The sequence below is a fragment of the Chlamydotis macqueenii genome, chromosome Z (genome assembly GCF_036417535.1).
Source record: "Chlamydotis macqueenii isolate bChlMac1 chromosome Z, bChlMac1.mat, whole genome shotgun sequence".
NCBI lineage: Eukaryota > Metazoa > Chordata > Aves > Otidiformes > Otididae > Chlamydotis > Chlamydotis macqueenii.
Genome location: NC_141593.1, coordinates 25,142,903 through 25,161,408, shown reverse-complemented (window position 1 = coordinate 25,161,408; position 18,506 = coordinate 25,142,903). Strand labels below are relative to the sequence as shown.

Genomic DNA, 18,506 nt, shown 5'->3' with positions numbered 1-18,506 from the left:
CCTCAGTCTTCACCAGCAAGGGCTCTAGCCACACTACCCAACTCACAGAAGGCAAAGGCAGGGACTGGAAGAATGACAAACGGCCCACTGTAGCAGAAGAGCAGGTTTGATACTGTCTAAGGTACCTGAAGGTGCACAAGTCCATGGGGCCTGATGGCGTGCATCAGTGGATCTTGAGGGAACTGGTGGATGAAGTAGCCAAGCCACTATCCATCATATTTGAGAAGTCGTGGCAGTCTGATGAAGCTCCCACTGACTGGAAAAGGGGAAGCATAACCCCCATTTTTAAAAAGGGAAACAAGGAAGACCCAAGGAACTACAGGCCAGTCAGTCTCACATCTGTACCTGGTAAGATCATGAAGCAGATCTTCCTGGAAACCATGCTAAGGCACGTGGAAAATAAGGAGGTGCTTGGTGACAGCCAACATGGCTTCACAAAGAGCAAATTGTACCTGACAAGTTTGATCGCCTTCTACGACAGTGTTGCTGCATTGGTGGAAAAGGGAAGAGCAACTGACGCAATCTATCTGGACTTGTGCAAAGCATTTGACACTGTCCAGCATGACATCCTTGTCCCTAAACTGGAGAGACATGGATTTGATGGATGAATCACTTGGTGGATAAGCAATTGGCTGGATGGCTGTGCTCAAAGGGTTGTAGTCAACAGCTTGAAGTCCAGGTGGAAACAGGTGATGAGTGGTGTTCCCTAGGGGTTGGTATTGGGATCAGCACTGTTTAACATCTTTGTCAGTGACATGGACAGTGGGATAGAGTGCACCCTCAGCAAGTTTGCTGATGACACCAAGCTGTGTGCTGTGGCTGACACACTGGAGGGAAGGGATGCCATCCAGAGGGACCTTGACAGGCTGGAGAGGTGGGCCTGTGAGAAAGTCATGAAGTTCCTCAAGGCCAACTGCAAGGTCCTGCACGTGGGTCAGGGCAATCCCAAGCACAAATACAGGCTGGGTGGTGAATGAATCGAAAGCAGCCCTGAGGAGAAGGACTTGGGGGTGTTGGCTGACGAGAAGCTCAACATGAGCCAGCAATGTGTGCTTGCAGCCAAGAAAGCCTGGGCTGCATTGAAAGAAGTGTGGCCAGCATGTTGAAGGAGGCAATTCTCCCCCTGTACTCTGCTCCTGTGAGTACTATACTCTACTCCCCACCTGGAGTACTGTGTTCTGGGCCCCCCAACATAAGAAAGACATGGACCTGTTGCAGCGAGCCCAGAGGAGGGCCCTGAAGGTGATCAGAGGGCTGGAGCACCTCTCCTATGAGGACAGGCTGAGAAAGCTGGGGCTGTTCAGCCTGGAGAAGAGGAGGCTCCAGGGAGACCTTAGAGTGGTCTTCCAGTACCTCAAGGGGGCCTACAAGAAAATTGAGGAGGGACTTCTGACAAGGGTATGTATTGATAGGACAAGGGGTAGTGGCTTTAAACTGGAAGAGGGTAGATTTAGATTTAGGTTTAGATTTAGATTTAGATTTAGATTTAGATTTAGATTCAGGAAGAAATTCTTTACTGTGACGGTGAGGCACTGGAAGAAGTTGCCCAGAGAAGTTGTGGAACCATCCCTGGAAGTGTTCAAGGCCAGGTTGGATGCAGCTTTGAGCAACCTGGTCTAGTGGAAGGTGTTCCTGCCCAGGGCAGGGGAGTTGAAACTAGATGATCTTTAAGGTCTCTTCCAACCCTAACCATTCTACAATTCTATGATTCTATCATTCTATGAAATAGAAGATTGGTGTACATCATCTGGAATATAGACAGTACAGTTTTTTCAGCAAAATACTTTTTAAGTGCCCTATTCTTTAAGAATAACAGGGAAAAGTAAAGGTGGATGTAAAACCAAATCACTTGATTTGCAAGAGGGAACCTAGCAGTCTTGGTTATACTTGTACGAAAATGTTTGAGAAGAATTTAGTTTTGCAGGCTTTTTAGAATATTTTAGAAAACAGTAACCTCCTTCCTCTTCTCTGTGAGAAGCCAAGATGTTTTAAGAGAGATCATCAAGTTTTAATTATTTCAGAATGAACAATAAAGTAAAATTATACAAAGTTTTAAAATTTAATTTCTACTTAAATATGCAGGAAAATCTTTTTGCTATTTATAAATCTGTCTTGAAAGCACTGAAAATACATTTTGCCAAGGTACCCGTTTACTGCATATTATCAGACTGGTTTTATTACAGCTCTCTAGGAATAGTTATCCTATCATTCTGAATTATAGCTGAGTTCCTATATTGATGAATTTCCGTGTCACAGGCTCTGAAAATCATTGTTACTTCTTATGTGCAAATATATTTACCAACTTTGTTATTACCTTATTCCGCATAATGATCTGACTTGACGTGTACAGCTTTTACTTCTGCAGTTAGGCAGCTTTCTATTTTGCATTTGGGGTTTTTTTAAAGTTGTTTTCTATCAGAGGTAGCGAGTTTAGGGAAAAACACAAGGAAGAAATTATCTACAATTCAAAGAGTGATGTGTTGAAATTACCAAACATTAATTTTAAGACCTATTTTGATACCTGCTCATGTCAAGCTGGGCAAGTGACCTAACTTTCCTGTACTTCAATTGACATATTTCAAAGCAGGAAAGAGAAAATTATTAAATAACTTCTTTGTGCAGTTTATCTAAGGTACTAGTCTAAAAGCAAATTCTTGTGCTTTTTAACATTTATAGTCTAAAGCATTTGTTACATATTTCCTGCATATCTTAACTCATTTTCAACAAGAAACATAACATAAAGGCTGTATGCCATCTAGTTTTACTTTTCAAAGCAGAGTAAAAATAGCAGGCATAGTCACCAAAGTGACTTTTTTTTTTTTCTTTTCAAAGTCACTAGAGATTGGACCTTTTCAACTAGAGCAAAATAATAAAAATGTTGTAATTTTTATGGCATGTGACAGGGATGTGACAAATACCTGACCCGTATTTTATTACTGTTCAGATCTGATATCTCTGCCAAATGCTTCTCCAAGACCAAATTTTTATGAAAACAGAAGACTGTTTTCCTTCTCTCGTATGGGCAACCGTTTTTTAACCAGTTTTGGCTAACCGTTTAGGCTTTGTACCCTTTGGGTGTGTATACGCCAACTGTCCTCCAGAGTCTGCTGAGGTGTCCCTTACTCTCTCTCTAGCCTTCCAGACTGGATTCTAAACCTTTTCAATTATTCTGTGAAAGGTACTTTTGTACGCTCTCATATTCAGTACTTGACACTTAAATTTCGTTTATAAAAATGAGCTCTTCATTTAAAACAGGACAATTGTATTTAAAAAAAAAAAAGTATGAGAATGACAAAATAATTTAGGTGGGGAAGGACCTCTGGAGGTCATCTAATCTTAAACCTGAACTCAGGTAGCTCAGAGTCTTGTCCAGTTGAGTTTTGAATACCTCCAAGGCTGGGGACCCCAGGATTCCTCTGTGCAGCCATTCCAGCCTCACCATGAAGAATTTCTTCCTTAGAACTGTTTGACATTTCCTTGGCTGTGGTTTGCAGCTGTTTCCTCTTTTCTTTTTGTTGCTTATCTCTGAAAAGAGTCTGAATCCATGGTCTTTATAATCTCTCATTAGATGATGGAAGATGATTAGATTCCTCCTTAAGCCTTCTCCTCTGGAGGCTCAGCAAACGCAGCTCCCTCTCCTTGTATACCATGCACCCCAGACCTCTATGCACCCAAGTGATCTCCCTCTCCAGTTTGTCATTTTCTTTTTTAGACCGTGGTGGTGGTGAGGGTGGTGAAGTAGGACATGGTAGTCTGGGTGTGGCTACACAGGTAGAAGTGAAAAATTTCCTTCAGCCAGCAGGCAGCACTCCTGCTAATACAACCCAGGACACGACCCATCTGCCACGGCGGAAAGGGTGCTCTGAAGATTTGTGTTCAGCCTGTTATTCACCTAGACCCTCAGGTTCCTTTCTGCAGATTTAATGCAGTGACATAAATCTTACCTATGTAAATATTGATTTAATTCAGGGAATACATTTCCCATCTAAAATCTGCATTTTGGTATAACCAGCTTGATGAGATACGGCAATAACACGCCTCTATATTAGAATAGTTATAGGAGTATGCTTTGTTTATTCATTTTCTTCATTGCTTTCTAGAACTAGTGGGATAACAAACTCTAAACAAACCAGTCTATGCCACTGTGATGGGCTGACCCCAGCTGGACACCAGGTGCCCACCAAGACACTCTTATTGCTCCCCTCCTCATGAGGACAGAGGAGGGAAAAAATAACAAAAGGCTCAAGGGCCCAGATAAGGACAGGGAGAGATCACTCACCAATTACTGTCATTGGCAAAACATCTCAACTCAGGGAAATTACTATAAATTAATACCAATCAAATCAGAGTAGGGTAATGAGAAATAAAAACTAAATCTTAAGAACACCTTCCTCCACCTCTTCCCTCTTCCCAGGCTCAACTTCACTCCTGATTTTCTCCACCTCCTTCCCTCCAGTGGCACAGGGGGTTGGGGAATGGGGGTTATGATCAACTAATCACATGTTGTCTTTGCAGCTCCTTCTTCCTCAGGGGTAGGACTCCTCACACTCTTCCCCTGCTCCAGTGTGGGGTCCTTCCCACGACAGACAGTTCTCCATGAACTTCTCCAATGTGAGTCCTTCTCATGCGCTGCAGTTCTTCACAAACTGCTCCCTTCTACAGGATGCAGTCCTTCAGGAACAAACTGCTCCGGCATGGGTTCCACACAGGGTCACAATTTCTGCCAGAAAACCTGCTCCAGCATGGGCTCCTTTCTTCATGGGGCCACAGGCCGTGCCAGGAGCCTGCTGCAGTGTGGGCTTCCCACAGCATCTTTCAGGACACATCCACCTGCTCCAGCATGGGGTCCTCCCCAGGCCGCAGGTGGATCTCTGCTCCTCCGTGGGCCTCCATGGGCTGCATGGGGACAGCTGACCTCACCATGGGCTGCACCACCGGCTGCAGGGGAATCTCTGCTCTCGTGCCTGGAACACCTCCTCCTCCTTCTTCCTCATGGACGTTGGTGTCTGCAGAGCTGTTCCTCTCACATATCCTCACTCCTCTCTTCTGGCTGCTGTTTTACAGCAGGTTTTTTTCCCCTTCTTAAATATGTTATCACAGAGGGTCTACCAGCATTTCTTATGGGCTTGGCCTTGGCCAGCATTAGGTCCACCTTGGAGCCTGCTGTCATAGTCTCTGTCAGACACAGGGGAAGCTTCTGGCATCTTCTCACAGAAGCCACCTCTGTCTATCCCCCTGCTACCAAAACCTTGCCACACAAACCCAACACAGCCACCAAGCACAAATGTTTCTTTTTTGATTGAATTTTTGAATTCTTCCCATCCAAAATTCATTGTCACTAATGATTTGTTTATAGTGAAGCATTTAATTATATATATATGCATATGTATACATAATATATTAATATATTAATTATAGTCATAAGAGTACTATAATATTCAAATGATAATTTAATAATTATTATTTAATTTATAGGTGATATAATAATATTATAGTAATAGAGATATACATATCTATGCATATGTAAATAAATTATTTTTTTTTAGCTAGACTCACTGATGTATTTCATATTCTTCACCCAGGCTCATTTCATTTTACTGTACGCCTGGAATTATTCCTTTTTTCCCCTCACTATTTAGGTCAAATTGATGAATGCTCAGTTTCTTCTCAGATTCCCACAGCTGAAGCAGTGCCTCACCAGAAAAGCTTAATGTGTCATTCTTGGTTTTATTATTTATCTATTTTTACAAGATATTTTGGCAAGGATGCTGGCTGAATGCAAATCAGAAAATGGACTTTCAGTCATGGAAAGCACTATATATAGTTTGTAACTTTTTTTTTGCTTGGGAGATACAATGCAAATATCTTTCACTGAAGAAGAAACAGGTTAACAGAAGTGCTCGGGATCCTCAGAACTAGCATCAGTCTGATGTCAAGCTTGTGAAGCAGAGAAATAAAATTGAAGCACCAAGTTCAACAGTTGCCATGATGAAAATGTAGCAAAATAAAATATTCAGAAAATTAGAACTATGGAATTCTAAAAAAAAGGATTTTGTTTTCCAACTTTTCATATTCTGCTACAAACAATAAAAACTAACAGGAGTTAAACATAAAAAAGAAAAAATATGTGTTTTGAGTTAATAAGAAAATGCCTGTAAGGCTGTGTGGGTTAAAAGAGAGAGTGTTAAAGTATCCTTTAACATTATGCCAAGAAACCACTACTCTTTTATCAAGGTTTATTGGCCACAATAGCTGCTTCCCCATGAGGAGGCTGATATAAACCAGCAACCGAGAAGGAGGGAGTTGGCAGACCATATTAGCCGAGAACTGGGAAGAGTTTTGGGGCTCTAATTCTGCAGGCACAGGGATGACATGCCCCAGCAGAAAGCTGACAGCATGGAAAGTTTATTCTTTTCAGAAAGTTTTTGCCAGTGGGAGCCAAGACTGTGACCCTGTATTTCCTCCTGAAATGTAAAGAACACTTGCCTGTTTTATTCCAGGAAGAAAGAAAAGGTGCTTAATTCCAGTTTGTAATACAGCTTGCCCTACAAGATGCCCTTCAACCTTCTCATGTTTTCTCTAAGCTCCAGTGCTGTTCTGTAGCATAGTAATTGTAGGGTTGCTGTTTCATAGTACCTGCACATCACAGGTTTGTGCAGAGTAATTTCAGAAATGACTACTGGAGTGGTTGAGGCTCATCCTGTTGCATTTGAGGATTTTATTCCCTGAAGACTTTCTACAATGCATAATTTTATTATTTTTCCTCCAGGGTAGGACTCCTTGGCTACTATTCTTAGAACTCCACTGCAGTCTCAGCACTTTAAAATAAATTTTTTCTAAATATCTATCCCCAAATTTTCTGTCTGTCTTTTCCATTATGAGGGGAATTATTTTCTACCTTCTTTTGATCTTGAGCCATTCTTGACAGCTAGTGGGCATTCACTTTCAAGAAAGTGCTGGTTGGTGTGGTTTTGATTTTTTTTTTTTTTGATTGACAGTGTTGAGCAATGAAAACTTACTTATCCACCTGCTTTGTGCTATTCCCTCACTACTCAAGTGCAGGATGATGGTTTTCACTGTAATTCTGACTACTGAAAACTACAAAATATGTTGGATGAACATACCCTGATGAAGAAAGTGAATTTTCAGGAGAAGAAAGTGTAAGATGAGGAATAGCTCTTGGCTCCACAGGGGAATACAATTTTCTTTTGCTGTGACAGTCTGAAAAGTGCAAAAATATTTTTAAATATGTTTGGTTAAAATGAAAATTTTGAAAGTAATGAAATTTCAACTTCCCCAAGATTTGGGTGGTCGTTGTGAGTAGTGCGGGTATAATATGCAATTTCATTAACTTTCACTGAAGAAAGTTTATGTCATCCAGTCTGGCTCAAATTTCTTCTTGCTTGATTCTTGTTAATACTTATTGAACAAGTTGATGCATTTTAGTAACCACCACTCAACCCAGATCCTGGAAATGCCATCTAGGAGTTCCACGGGAAGCACGTGAGAGTGTTCAAAGCGCAAATTAAAACCACAATGTTGGAAAAGAATTCCAACAGTCCTGCCTTACCTTTAATGAGAATGAATTTTTCAGTGTTTGCCATATATAAACAACAAGTAGCATCTTCAAGTAGCCAGATAATATTCAGACTGACTGCAAAACCAACGAAAGCAATTAAAACTCTAGTATTTAAGTACAGTAAGGCAAAGCAACTAATTAGCATTAGATTTTTTAAAAACTTATTAATAAAATTATTTACTTTGTACGTGCTATTCTGTTACTACTTTACTGTGTAAAAGCTAACAAGAAATTTCAAAGCATGTCCTATTTTTTGTTCAATCACCTTTTCCTAGAAAAGTAAGCTTTTGATTACAAAAAATTCAAAGGAAAGGATCATTCTACTTCAGAGTCTTTACAGTTTTGCTGCTATAACTTAATTAATAGATGGGACTACTTCAATTTTGTAACACTGTCTATCCCTACTGTGGGAGGGGGTCATTGAGCTGAATCTACTTCTAAGAAATTAGATGGTTTGGCAAGTATTATAACCAGAGACTAGATAGCATCTTCCCTTGCTCTCAGTAATAAAGCTATTTTGTAGGTCAAAAGAAAGCATAAAAAGAGCTTAATAAGAGAGAGTGGACCATAGAGGAATCTTCGGTCCTGATTGTGACCTTAGTTGGAACTGTGGATCAGAGGAGTTTAGAAGCCCGCGTGTATTTAATGACGGCTGGCTGAATTAGACATGTCTATGTTGCTGTTTAAAAGAATAGTGGTGTTCGTAAAACTTACAAGAATTGTGACACCCTCCTTCAGGATATCCTTTGAAAGATATTTAGAGCAGTGTCGTAGTTCAGCCCCGATCAGGACCAGACTACGCAGTCTCTCTCTCACTCCCCCCACCCTCCGAGAGAGCAGGGAGAGAAAATATAAGAAAAACGGCTCAAGGTTTGAGATAAGGACAGGGAGAAATCCTTAAAGTTATCGTCACGGGCAAAACAGACTCGACTTGGGGAAAACTATTCATTTATTATTACAAACAGCAGGATAATGAGACAGAGAACAAGATAACCTCCCTCCACCCCTCCCTCTTCCCAAGCTTAACATTATCTCTACTACCTTCCCCCCTCCCGAGCGGCACAGGGGGGAAGAGGGAATGGGGGTTGCAGTCAGTTCATCATATGTTGTTTTACGCCGCTGCTTTCATGGTCGGGGGAGGAACTCCTCACATTCCTCCCCTGCTCCGGTGTGGGGTCCCTCCCACAGGCCACAGTCCTTCCTGGAACTGCTCCGGCATGGGTCATCTCTTCCACGGGTGCAGTCCCTTCAGAACAGCTGTCCCAGCGGGCCCTCCACGGGCCACAGCTGCTTTTAGGCATCCACCTCCCCCGGTGCGGGGTCCTTCACAGGCTCCAAGTGGACCTCTGCTCTTCCGTGGACCTCCATGGGCTGCAGGGGGACAACCTGCTCCACCATGGTCGTCACCACAGGCTGCAGGGGAATCTTGGCCAGGAGCCGCATTACTCCTCCCCCTCCTTCTGAACAGACCTTGGCGTCTGCAGCCGTTCCTCGCAACAGGCTGGTAGATGTCCCTCAGGATCTTTTTTTACATCTTATTCACGTCTCGTCTCCTCTCCACTTCTTGCAGCCGGGCTGGACCGAGTCGGGCCCAGTCAGCTGCCTGGCGAGAGGCCAGAGGGTGAGGCCTGCAAGGCCCATGAGGCCTGCACCTCCCCCTCTGCGCCTCTGCCCCCGCTCAGCTTCTTCACATCTTCTCTTCTCTCTTTTTTTTTCTGTTTTCCCCTTCTTAAATACGTTATCGCAGAGGCGTTATCACGGAACATTGTGCTACCAATCGGCTCGGCCTTCGCCAGCAGCAGGTCCGCCCTAGGCCCGGCCGAGTCCACTGAACAAAGGGGAGCGACTTCTAGCAGTTTCCTACAGAAGCTACCACCTTAGGCCCTCCCTCACTAACAAAACCACGACAAGCAGAGAAGTAATGCAGGGAGGAGTAATATGGTGCAAATATAAAGTGAAGAATGGCCCACCTCCAAACTGCACCTATCGTTTTCTACTCTAGCTCCCTTGGTTAAAGGATAATTAATTTTTACAATATTATTGAACTTGCATATATGGCTAGTACAAACAAGAGTATATGGCTAGACTCTCATCTGTGCTTTTGCAGCGCTACGCTACTCAGGTAGCATCCTCACTCTTTCAGACTTTCCAGTTACTTACTTGTAGTCAATCAGTCCAACATAATTAAAAGGGTGGGGAGCTATCACGCATGGGCTGTAAATAATTCCTCTTTGTACTTATCACCCTTAAGGCAGGGATTTCAGTTCATTGAGAAAGCAAAGCTGTTTAAAAGAACATTGTTCAAATTATATCTACTGCTTGGAAACTTAGGGGAGATAAAGAGAAATTTCAGCTTTCATACTCAGCACATCTTTCTGTCTACCAAGATAGAATTTTGACTTGGTCTGTGTGCAAGTTTTAGCTGGCAGAGTTATGCTGTTAATGAGTTTGAAGAGGTGTAATTCCTTATTGACATACCTTATCTATCATAAACTACAGTGTAAGCTCAGTTGCTTTTGCAAATTTATGTTTTTGGAGTCTGCTGAACGCATGAGGTAGGTGTACTATAGGAGTGCAAAGCATGGTTTTGCCAATGTTGGCATTTAGACTTTGAGTTCAGTCTTTCCCTCCATAGACATACCCTATAGTAAAATGGAATTTGACAACTAAAAGCCCTTAAAAGAAGATTTGAAAAACAAAACAAAACAAAACAAAACAAAACAAACAAACAAACAAAAACCAAACCAAAAAAACCCCAAACAACACCCAAAAACCAATCAGTAATGTAAGAATTAGAGGAATTCAGGGTTTAGGTTAAACAGGGTGCACGCACACTCTAAAGTAATCTAAAATGGTCAAAATCTAGGAACAATTTGCCATCATTAACCCTTAGAATAGTACCTGTTAGGAGTTCATGAAGTTCTTGAAAGTATTTGCAGAAAGCTACAGCAGACCCAGTGAATGTTTTTATGTATTGTGTGTTCAATAACAGCTGGTAGGTATTGTAGTCACAGCAAGGATCAGATGCCTAATTCAATACACAAAGGCACTCCTAAGGAGTGCCTTGAAAACTGAAAAGCTGTAGTTAAAGAAACTGCCTTAGCATAAAAGATTCACCAGGATGACCTACTTAGAAGGATCATCATGTACCTAAAATCAGGCTACAGTTTTCAGTCATAAATATTACATTCTGGCTATTTTAAAGCTGCATTTCTCTTCCAGTAAATGCTTCGGTTTGCATTAAGTAGTTGAATAGTGCCATCACGTCTGTTTTGTTTGAGAAACATTCAGAGTGCATGAAATTAATCTAGAGGAAGGGACTAAAAATAAAGACGTTTGCCACTATAGTCATCATAAAAAAAAAAAAGGTACGGAAATATCTTTTAGCTTCTTCAATCATATTACCTGCATGTCTGTGTGATTTTAGGGTTGGTTTTCTTTTATCAGAAGTACATCATGTCCTTAGTTTATCTAATGCACTCTGTAATTCTTCCTATTCCTCCAAACAGTACGTCTTAAAATGGATGTCTGGAATATACTTCTGGGGACAGTGTTTACAACTGAATAAGTAAAGGACAGCTTCTCAAAGCACTACCCTGGTCTTCTCCCATAGAGCGGCTCACACTACTTTAGCAAGGGGAATAGGATTTGCTTCAGAAATTGCCAGCCATTTATTCTTACTCCTGCATTACATCTCACTGCCTCCTTAGCTGTACTGCTGCAGCTTTTTCTGAGGTTATGCTGGAAAACAGATCATTAAAATGATCATGGTTAAAAATAACCTTTTCCCCAAGCTGGAAGCAGGTGATGTTTTCTTGGAAGCACTGCTACAGAAATTTCAGCCTGCTTTCTCCCTGAGGTGAGGCTTCTCAGTCCTGTTGCAGTGCCCAGGTTCACTCCCCCCTTAACTTCAGACACATAAGTGATGGTGCAGTTTTGTAATTGATTTCAGCTGTTCTAACTATGGACTATGGCCAAAGAAGGCCATACATTTCTTCCCTACCTCTGCTTGCACATGGGTGTCATTTCTTTCTACTACCCCTAGTGATTGTGCAGATGTGCGATGAGCAAATTGCCTTGCTGATATGCCGGAAAACTGCCCAGAAAATAAGGGAATGGTTAGTCATTGGTGGAATAAGCAAGCTGCTTTTGACTCATTGAGTCTGTATTTGTGATGCTAGGGCTGCATAAAGGAAGAGATAGAAAGGTAGGGCAGGGGAGCACGGAAGGGGACAGAGACAAAATGTCTTTGGGCTTTCACATAGCTTGATTGGCATGAACTCATGCCAGACTAACACACTCTGGATTGAATTAGCTGATGATACACAGTTGCTCCAAGTTGCCTCTACTGTCACTATGGACAGAGGAGACAGTGATGTGTGTGTCCAAGATTTAGGCACTGGAAAACTTCGAAGTGTGAAAGTACCAGCACTTCCATCCACCCAGCTTCCTGCACTGTTTTTTTTTAGGGTGGGACTACCTATTGCTAAGACTCAGTGTGAATGCACCTGTGAACGCTTTGGCCAAGTTAGTCAGCTTTGAAAGACTGGCACAGATCTCAGAAATATTAACTCCCTGCAAGATTTGTGTAAGAATGAGGCTGGACAAAGGACAGATATTTTATGGTAACTATTGAGAGAAATGCTAATATTTGTAGCCTTTGGGGGAGGGACACTGCAGATAGAGTCAGTATGATATATGACACATGGAATTGCTTTTTTTTTCTTTCAGAATAAAACCTGGTATCCATTGAAAGACTAGAATGCAATAAATTTCATTTTGAAAACCAGATACTAGATTTTTCTTCAGAGTATTTTCCTTGTAACCTAGGATATTTGCATCTCTGAAGAAAATTCAGGTTTGTATATTTGAAGCCCTGAACTGTGATGTCCAGTGCTTAAATGAAGATTGGTATGCTGCCATAACTGTGTGAAGCAGCCACTAAGAAGGAGTAAAGTATAAACTTTTTTCTCTTGTGTTTTCCAGGTTGAATATTACAGCTTCACAGGTACTTGGGCTTTTTCTACTGATGTCCAACACAAAATAGATATTCTAAACGGTATTCATCAGGTCCCTCAGCAGCATAATTGCGATTCTTCTTTGAGACAAGATGGAGGAAACATACAAAGATAGGACTTCGTTAGTGAAAGGGGCAAAAGATATTGCCAAAGAGGTGAAGAGGCAAGCAGTGAAAAAAGTGAATAAAGCTGTTGACAAAGCTCAGGATGGCTACACACAGAGGTCCTACAACCGATTCCAGAATGAGGAAGATGACGATGACTACTATGTCCAAGGGGGAAATTATGGTGTAGAAGCTAATGATGATGAAGGATCAAGTGAAGCAACTGAAGGGCATGATGAAGATGATGAAATATATGAAGGGGAGTATCAGGGAATTCCCAGCATGGGGCAGGGTAAGGATGGCATGGGGGCCTTAGGTCAGCATATGCGTGATGAATATAAGGATCGTCATGAACTGGAAACAGAAAGGAAAGCTGATGAAGAAGAGCTAGCACAGCAGTATGAACTGATAATACAAGAATGCGGCCATGGTCGTTTCCAGTGGGCCCTCTTCTTTGTGTTGGGAATGGCGCTAATGGCTGATGGGGTTGAAGTTTTTGTAGTTGGATTTGTGTTGCCCAGTGCTGAAACAGATATGTGTATACCCAATTCTGGATCAGGATGGCTCGGTGAGTAAAGTCTTTGCTCTGTCTTTGTGCTATTACAAGTGTTGTTTATAGTATGCCTTGTGAAGAATTTATCAGCACCAATGCATGTATAAAAATGTTTTTATAGAATATAAATAAGAAATACACAAAGTGCATTAACAGCTAATATGGATTTAATTAAAATAATAATTTTTTTTTAGATAATTGTTTTCTTTTTCAGTAAGTATAAATAAATCACTGAAGTGGAAGACTGCACAGTAAAACTTCAGAGGTATACATTTTGTTCTTCTATACAAGGGTAGACATCCTGATGAACTAATTAAAAAAAAACCAAACAGATAAACTACAGTTGGAATATTGGAGTTCTGCTGGATTTATGCAGATGTTGCAAAGAGTAGATGATACAACTGTTCAGCAACATTGTCATACTGCCTGCGAGCGTTCCAAAGGATGGTGTGGAATGCAATCTGGGAAATGCAGGAAATCCAGGGAAAATGCTATCTACCCTTTTCCCTCCTTTTGTCTTTGACTCCTTTTGTCCCAATGACTGTCCTCTAGCCATCCAAAAAGTATAATGTATATTTTGAGCTGGGGGAGACAGAAGTCAGTAGGACAAACGGCTGAAGATGAGCCTGGGGTATGCTTTTTTGTCTGTTCAGTTGATCAGGATGGGCTGTGTCTCATGTGACGCAGCAAATAGGCAGGCTGAGTTACGTGCCTTGGTCAGCGCAGCAGCACTGCGAGGAGGTCCATGCTTGCCCTCCCCGGGCGCATCAAATAAAGTAAGGCTCTCATGGGGCAAGGCTGTGAAGAAAGGGTGTAGAAATGGTTCCCTGAGGAAGAGGAGAAGTAAGACCACAGGGGCGTGCGACATGGCAGAAAATGGAATATATGTGTGCAGCTTGGGCCTAAAGGACACAGGCTACTACAGAAAAAAAAAAAGGCTTCTTATAAAATATTTAGGAACCTTTGTCTTCTACCAGATGTACTGTTTGTTCCCTGCATCTTTGCAGTGCATTGTTCTGTTGTAACAGTCTCATTTTTACTTAGCTCGATTTCCTGATTTTATTCCTTCGCTTACCATCAATTAGAAGGACCCTAAGATACCAGCTGCATCAAAATTAGATTCAGAATTTTAAATAGCACAAGGCTATTTGTGCTATTTAAACAAAATAGAAGCTTTCTTGGCTGACCATTAAGCCCATGACAGGTTGGATTTTTGACATATTAATACTGGCAATTTAGCTCTGTCTGTTTTAATAAAGTGGACCATAGTCACCCTCACTTGTATCTCTAAGCATCTCTCCATGCCAGAGGATCATGAGTGGAAATAGGAGCTGAGTTCTCAGATGGCTGAGTCCTTTGAGGCATTCTTTGTGATTTGGTCATTTTTTTGTTAGAAATGAACTGCTCTGCCTACTTGTACAGTGCAGTGATTCAACTTCTAATAAAAGAAATTAAATTATCTATGTTTTTATGGTTATACAGGCTGCATGCAAATAATCTGTTTGGTACTACTTGTTTACACAAATTTACAAACATGGTATTTGTCATGGTTGGACCTGTGAGTTTTCAGATCTACTTCTTACAGAAAGAAAGTGCATAAACATGTCTATTTATAGCCATTTTGGAGCTCTATAAGTAATCAAAGAATAGAGAGAAAGAAGAGAAACCAAAACAGCACAAAAAGATATCTGTAGACAAATGTTACTGTGTCAGTGCAGATAATAAAACAGAATACATTTTATAAAAGCAGTGTACTCCGTCTTGCTTTTAATCTTATTTTATTACACACTACTTAGCAGTTGAGGACGTCTTTAAACTCTACCAGTCAATTTTCTTAAGTCCTCTATATTACTGTAACAAAAATTATGGATCTTATCCCCATTTTTTAATTACTGATTACTGTGTTTGTTTTACCACACGCACCCTCCCAACAAACTGAATGGTCAAAGTTGTCTTTGTTCTCCAGGATGATAACAAAGTAAGGGTAGCCACCAAATCTCTCTGCAATTGGTTTCTATGGTGTTAAGGAAAAGAAGGAGGTTATGCAGCATTAGGAGGGAAATTCATGATGTTTACATACACATTCAGTAGCTAACTGATTCGCGTATGCAGTTCCTTCCACTTACATTAAATGTTAAACTGTAAAATAGATCTTTTCATAATTAAGATACGCTGAACACTTTAGTACTTATTTCTCCAGTTGTTGAGTTACAAGTGTGGAGAACATGGCGGTAATGCTTTTTCTTTGTTACACCTTCTATATAGAATTGAAATTTGGGGACAAATACTTTATATGTTCTAAAAATAGTGTTTCATTTAAACAGTTACTGTAAGCATTTACGGAGTTTTCTGGAATTGGGAGTGGGGAGCTGTCCCCACAGTAGCAAGTGGCCATGAGGATTTGCAGCCATCTATTAAGGTCTGATCCATGTCTAGAAGAGAGTTGACAATTTCGCTGTCACTAGACTTCTTATGATGCTGTCTTGAGATATACTGGAATGACTCTGACAATGTTTAACTAAAACTCAGTACAGAAGCAGTTAAACTCCTCATAGATATATATATGCAGGTGTGTGTGTATAAATATAAGTGATGCTCACTGACAAAATTAAAGAAAAAGCTCTGGAAGGCTTAGGTATGCAAGCAATATATTCTCATGCCCAAAATATAGAAGTTGTAATGAATATCCCTGTATCTTCCTTTTGTAGTAATGTAATAGTAGCCTGTTGTGGTTGTTGTTTGTTAACAAACAAATAATTATATACAAAAGGAGTAACATACAAAACAAGAAAGAACAGAGAGAAGCAGTTTTTTTCCAAGTGTGTGTCAAAGGCATTGGAGCACATGGTAGCTTTGTCAATAGTTTCACAAAAAAGATATTATTTGCCCATTGCTAATAGAAATATATTGTAGGCTGCAGTTTGTCGGTTCACTTCTACATACTGTTCATAACCAATGCAGATACACAGCCTTTGCAGACAGCGTAACCTTAATTCCAGTGATACAAAATACACACCACATCAGTGAATGCTTAGTGTAAGCATTTTTATATGATCATAACGAGATCCTCACAGTCATGCATTTCAATTCTTTTGCCATTGTGATTTCACATTGTAATTATATCCTAAATGGGGTGTTCCAGACAAGCATAATTTCCTTTCATGATTACAATTCCATAATCCAGAGGTCTTAAATGTTGTTAGAATACTAAAGTCATGGCACAGTGCTGGGAGTTATAAGGTGAAATTGATACACATACCCAATATTTACGTTCCAGGCAATTTTCTAGATTGTTAAGAAACACACTAAGAAAATGTTAATTTGTCATTGGAAAAGCACTCATTGACTCAGGCATAAAAATTGATTTCTCATATATCATACTGTGATAGTTTACTAGGGAACGTGAGCTAATTAAAAGCATGTGACGTTATACATAGAGCCTCCTTGTTGCATATTTTTAAATTTACTTGCGTCAGGGCAATTTCCAAAATTCCCTCCCTATTGACTTGTATGAGCTTAAGGTCACTGTTGATTGTTCATCAGCAGCACTCAGAGCCCGTAATGTCACGTGATGAAAGTGCTGATCAGAATCATGAACTGGTTTCTCAATGCCTTTTCAGTTTAAATTGGATGATGCCTTGCGGCAATGAAGGCTTCCCAAATTCTGGGCTGCACTGGCAAGAGTGGTCAGTAAGTAGAGCTAAGTGATTATTTTCTTCTCTCAGTGAGGCCACATGTGAGATTCTTTGTCCTGTTGTGGAGCCACTTGAAAGAAGAGATTAACAAATTAGGGCAAATATAGTAAAGGACCAGTAAGATAGTTAGGGGGCTGGAATACATGGCATAAAAGAAGAAGCAAAAGGAACTACTCTTGTTTAGCTTGGAGAAAAGAGGTCTAAGAGGCAATCTGTCTGTACTATTTGGTGACATAATTAAGGAGGGCTATGGAGAAGATGAAGTAAATTTTTTTCTCAGAGAAGCACAAGAGGTCAGAAGTCACAAACAGGGAATTTCTGGTATGATCAAGAAAGTTCATAAGGTCAGCTACTGGGAGGAATGCACAGAGAAGCTGTGGGATCTTTTGGAGATTTTCAAAAGTTGACTGAAGAAGGTCTGAAGCAATGTGATCTATCTCTGAAGGTAACCCCACTTTTAGCAGGGGTTCAGACTAGAGCTCTCCAAAGGTCCCTCCCAACCCATGTTTTTCTGATTTCATAAATTAAAAAATAACTACCTGTAAATGTACAACACTTCCAGCTACTTATAAGTTAAAGAGATTCTGCAGTTGTTACACCTGACTGAACTTTTAAAGGAGAGAATGTTTTGCACTCATAGGTTGTGCACAGGCTTACTGCTTTAAACACTGACTAGAGTCTACATGTATATGAGCAAAATCACATTCAGTCATCAACTAATATTTCTTGAGTTATTTGTTCTCCTCCTGAGCCTGTATGGATTGTCTCTGGATCTGGCAGAAACCTGTGAGCACATGAGAAAATGTCAGTGAACAAAAGACTGCAGGACCTGAGTCTGACAGGACCGTTTTGTAAATATTCAGGCATCTGCATATCTAGTGGGATTCTGCAATGTGTCTAGGCACCTCACTACGTCACTAGACACCTTGCACACATCCATATCCACACACAGACACAAATATATGGAAAAATGTGGAATCAAATTGTTATCCTGAGATTGTGGTTTCCCTTTTGCACTTTTCAAAAGGTTTCCTTCATGTAACTTGTTGAAGCAACTTCCCTTTTAGAGAGATTTCTCTTGTTGTGGATGTTCAAACTAAAATGATCTTCAGTAAAGATTTACGTTGAGTTTTCTTTGATGTTCAGGGCTTGTGATATTCCTTTGTTTTCCCACCTATTAAGTAGCTATAAATTCTCTGTGTAGGCCAGATACCTAGAGACATCGTGATTTGGAGGGGAGGAGAGGATGTCTTGGGACTGCTGATCTTTTTTGAGGACTATGATTTAATATGGAAGCTATGGGTTTTGTTTTTGTTAATTGATGGTTAAGTAAATATTTTGTCACAAGCTTTTTCCTTTTGCCAGTTGTAAATAAATGTATTTTTAAAGCTTGAAAAAATGTGATGAAAACAAAATCTATTCAGATTATTCCCATTTGTGAATTCATTAAAACTCTTTTAACAGCTTTTTTTTATTCCAGGGGAAGTATAATACTGAGCAGCATCTGATTTTCTGTTTTGCATTTTGTCTTAAAATTCAGACATTTAAGACTTTATT

General features: G+C 40.5%; 1 protein-coding gene across 1 annotated transcript in view; it reads left to right on the top strand.

Annotated features, from left to right (window-relative positions):
• Positions 1-12,689: 12,689 nt before the first annotated feature.
• SV2C (synaptic vesicle glycoprotein 2C) overlaps positions 12,690-18,506 on the top strand; it is a 95,480-nt gene continuing 89,663 nt past the window's right edge. Inside the window, exon 1 of the mRNA XM_086770534.1 lies at positions 12,690-13,269. Coding sequence (XP_086626660.1) covers positions 12,690-13,269 — 580 coding nt within the window. The remainder of the gene's footprint in view (positions 13,270-18,506) is intronic.